General features: G+C 45.8%; 1 protein-coding gene across 1 annotated transcript in view; it reads right to left on the reverse strand.

The window, feature by feature from the left end:
• The window catches only part of ZDHHC15 (zinc finger DHHC-type palmitoyltransferase 15), a gene marked incomplete at its 3' end in the record, with an annotated part of 191,707 nt that extends 190,209 nt beyond the window's left edge, over nucleotides 1-1,498 (reverse strand). The window contains exon 1 of the mRNA XM_007958333.2: nucleotides 1,363-1,498. Within this exon, the coding sequence (XP_007956524.1) occupies nucleotides 1,363-1,498 (136 nt within the window). The remainder of the gene's footprint in view (nucleotides 1-1,362) is intronic.
• Between the last annotated feature and the right edge of the window lie 1,612 nt (nucleotides 1,499-3,110).

Genomic DNA, 3,110 nt, shown 5'->3' on the forward strand with positions numbered 1-3,110 from the left:
AAAAAAAAAAAAAACACCTAAATTTGTGTTTATGACATAAGCTAATTGAATTAATTAAAATGTAAAAATAGTTCTCTATTTTCCATATCTCTAAGAAGGAGATGAGGAAAAATTCAAATTCTCAGTTGAGCAGAAGAAAGTTCTATTTTGGAAGAGATGGTTATCTCCTCTCTCCTTAATTAATTCCAATCTACCAGGCTTAGACTATTGCTTTGTCAATTCTGTAAGAGAATGAAGTTATAAGTGTATTCAGGTCCTTGGGTGGGGAAAGTGGCACCCCAATGACCATTTGCAAGGTGAGAGGAGTAAAGGACTTGAAAGTGAGGTGATATTCAGTGGGTCAGGTAGGAGTCCTAATGTGAGGGGACTGAAAATATGCTGGATTTCCACACTGAGTGAATAAGGAACACTGAAGCATACAAGTTTAAGAGCAATTAGGAGTGTGAGAACTTTGGCAAGAAAGGATGGATCCCAGTGTGAGTAAAAGTTGGTAGCAGGAGAGGTTAGAAAATATTTTGGGGTTCCTATAGGAGAGGGCAGATCCTACTCACAGCAACCCCTCCTTGGGTTTCCTAGGCAGTATCACTATGGAAGTAGATTGTCCAGTCTTCCCTCCGAGGAGTAGCTGGTGGGTTTGAACCACCAGCCTTCTGGTTAGCAGTCAGAGGTCTTAGGCACTAAGCCACCAGAGCTCCCGTTTGGTTTGTTTTTTTATAGGAGGGGACAGTGAGCTATGGTGACACAGTGGTTAAAGAACTCAGCTGCTAAATGAAAGGTTGGCGGTTGGAACCCACTAGCCGCTCTGAGGGAGAAAGACGTGCCAGTCTGCTTCTATAAAAATTTACCACCTAGGAAACCCTATGGAGCAGTTCTACGTGTTCTAAAGGGTCACTATGAGTCGGAATTCTCTCAATTGAAGTTTGTTTTGTTTTGTTTTGTTTTGTTTTTTGGTACATGAGGGGATGGCAAAATGGTGGAGCCCCTAGTTGGATGCAATGCTAGGATTCCTCGTGGGAGAGGAAATTTAGGACACAGAATGGGTGCGCAAGGCACAAGTGTTTGGCCTGTAGCAGAAAAGGGGGTCCTAGTGGGAAAAGTCAGATAATTACTGTGGGTGGAGCCAGGAAATAACGTAAGAAACCCTAGGTGGGAGGCGATGGCGACATGGTGGGACCCTAATTGTAGGAGGCAGGACATACTGTGGGAGGACAGAGGCTAGTTAAGGATACGAAGCTCTCCAGGGAGCAAAAGGAAACCCGCAGTATGAGAGCTGAAAACACAGGCGGACACCAGTGTGAAGGGTAGGACAGATGATTTTGCTGGAGCTTAATTTCCCGGCTTTGGATAACCAGTCCAACTTACCTAGGCAGAGCTCAAAGACGTAGGCATAGTAGGACCAGAGCACGACGAGGACAATGACAAGCACCGGCACCCAGGACAGAACCCGGCGACAGAACCGCAGTACCCCGGACAGACCCATCTTCCAGCCCCGCCTCATCTCTGGCTCGAAGATCGATCGAGCAGGCCTGCTGGCGCTGGGTTGGAACTACTCGGGCAGCGGCCTAGAGGCGGGTAGGCGCGTCGTGCGGCGCTCCACTGTCTAGCCTGGCGGGGACCGTCTTACCAAGCCCATGCCACCTGTGGTGTTGCACGGTAGAGCGCGCCCAGTCTGGCACAATAAGCATGAGTCATAGCGAGGAGGAACCGGTCTTGTTGGAGCGGAAGGTGATCCATTAGGCTGCTGAGGCCCGGCGCTTTTAGAGGGTGTGCAGTCCCTCCCCTTTCCGCCCCCCTTACCCTTCTTGCTATAGCACTAGATGTAAAGCGAAAATAATTTGGGTCCGCCTATCTGCTTTTACTACGCTGCGTTTCCCCTTTACCTCATCTCTCCTCTCTTCCTCCATATCTCTTTCTGTCTCACTCTCTAGCTCGTTCTCTCTCTTATACATACACACACGCACGCATGCACTCACGTACACACATAGACACAGTGTGAAAGATGCAAGCCATAGCACCTCATGACTTAAAGATCATCCAGCCTCATCTTTCCACTGCTGCTTGACAATATGCTTAACGCATAGTGCTGCAGTCTCTGATGTATCAGTCTAGTGATAGGGTGTTCCCTCTTTCCCTGTCTGTATCCCTCCCTTCTGAGTTACCCTGGTCCATTTTCAGAATAAATAAATATATTGCTACAGAGAAACTGATGGAGGTAGACATTGATTCTTTGAGGGGTAAGGGAAAGCTACAAAGATAGTGATGTTTAAGCTAAGCTTTAGTAATTAGAATTTGCCAGACATATGAGAGGAAAAGGACCTACAGAGGAAACAGCATTTGCAAAGGCACAGAATAATGAAAGTCAAAACTCTTTGAGGAACAGCTAGTGTGACTTGAGGAGAGCATATGTGAAGAGAAGCTGAGAGTAAGACTGGAAAGATAGGCTGAGGCCAGGGTGTGAAAGACCTTACATGCCATGCCAGGGTGTGTGTGTGGATATAATACTGTAAAGCATATTTTGAAGAGCCATCAAAGATTAAAGGAACTCTGGTGGCATAGTGGTTAAAGCATTCGGCTGCCAACCAAAAGATTGGGTGTTCAAACCCACCAGTGGCTCTACGGGAGAAAGATGAGGTGATCTGCTTCCATAAAGATTTATACCCTGGGAAACCCTAGGGAAGGGCAGTTCTACTATAAGTCAAAATTGACTGGATGGAAGTGTGTTTAGGTTTCATCAAAGATTTGGGGGCAATGATCTGGTAGCACAATCCCTAAAGCATCAGACTGCTAACCAGAAGGTTGGTGGTTCAAATCCACCAGCCACTCTGCAGAAGGAAGATTGGGCCATCTACTTCCATAAAGATTTACCACTTTGGAAACCCAATGGGGGTCTCTATTGAGTTGGAATTGACTCAATGGTAGTGAGTTTGGTTTTTTGTTTTTGGAGTGACATTATCAGAGATGTGTTTTTGTAAAACAACTGACAGGATTATGGAGAGGATGATGGTAGGGAAGCTGTGTAGAAGCAATGATTTCAATAAGGTCCTTTATTCATCAGCAGTAACTTTACTGAAGTGATAAGAGCTTTCGTGTTTCTTTTCAGATTAAGTTAA

The sequence above is a fragment of the Orycteropus afer genome, unplaced genomic scaffold (genome assembly GCF_000298275.1).
Source record: "Orycteropus afer afer isolate SDZICR_OR568_19922 unplaced genomic scaffold, OryAfe1.0 scaffold00929, whole genome shotgun sequence".
NCBI classification, from domain to species: domain Eukaryota; kingdom Metazoa; phylum Chordata; class Mammalia; order Tubulidentata; family Orycteropodidae; genus Orycteropus; species Orycteropus afer.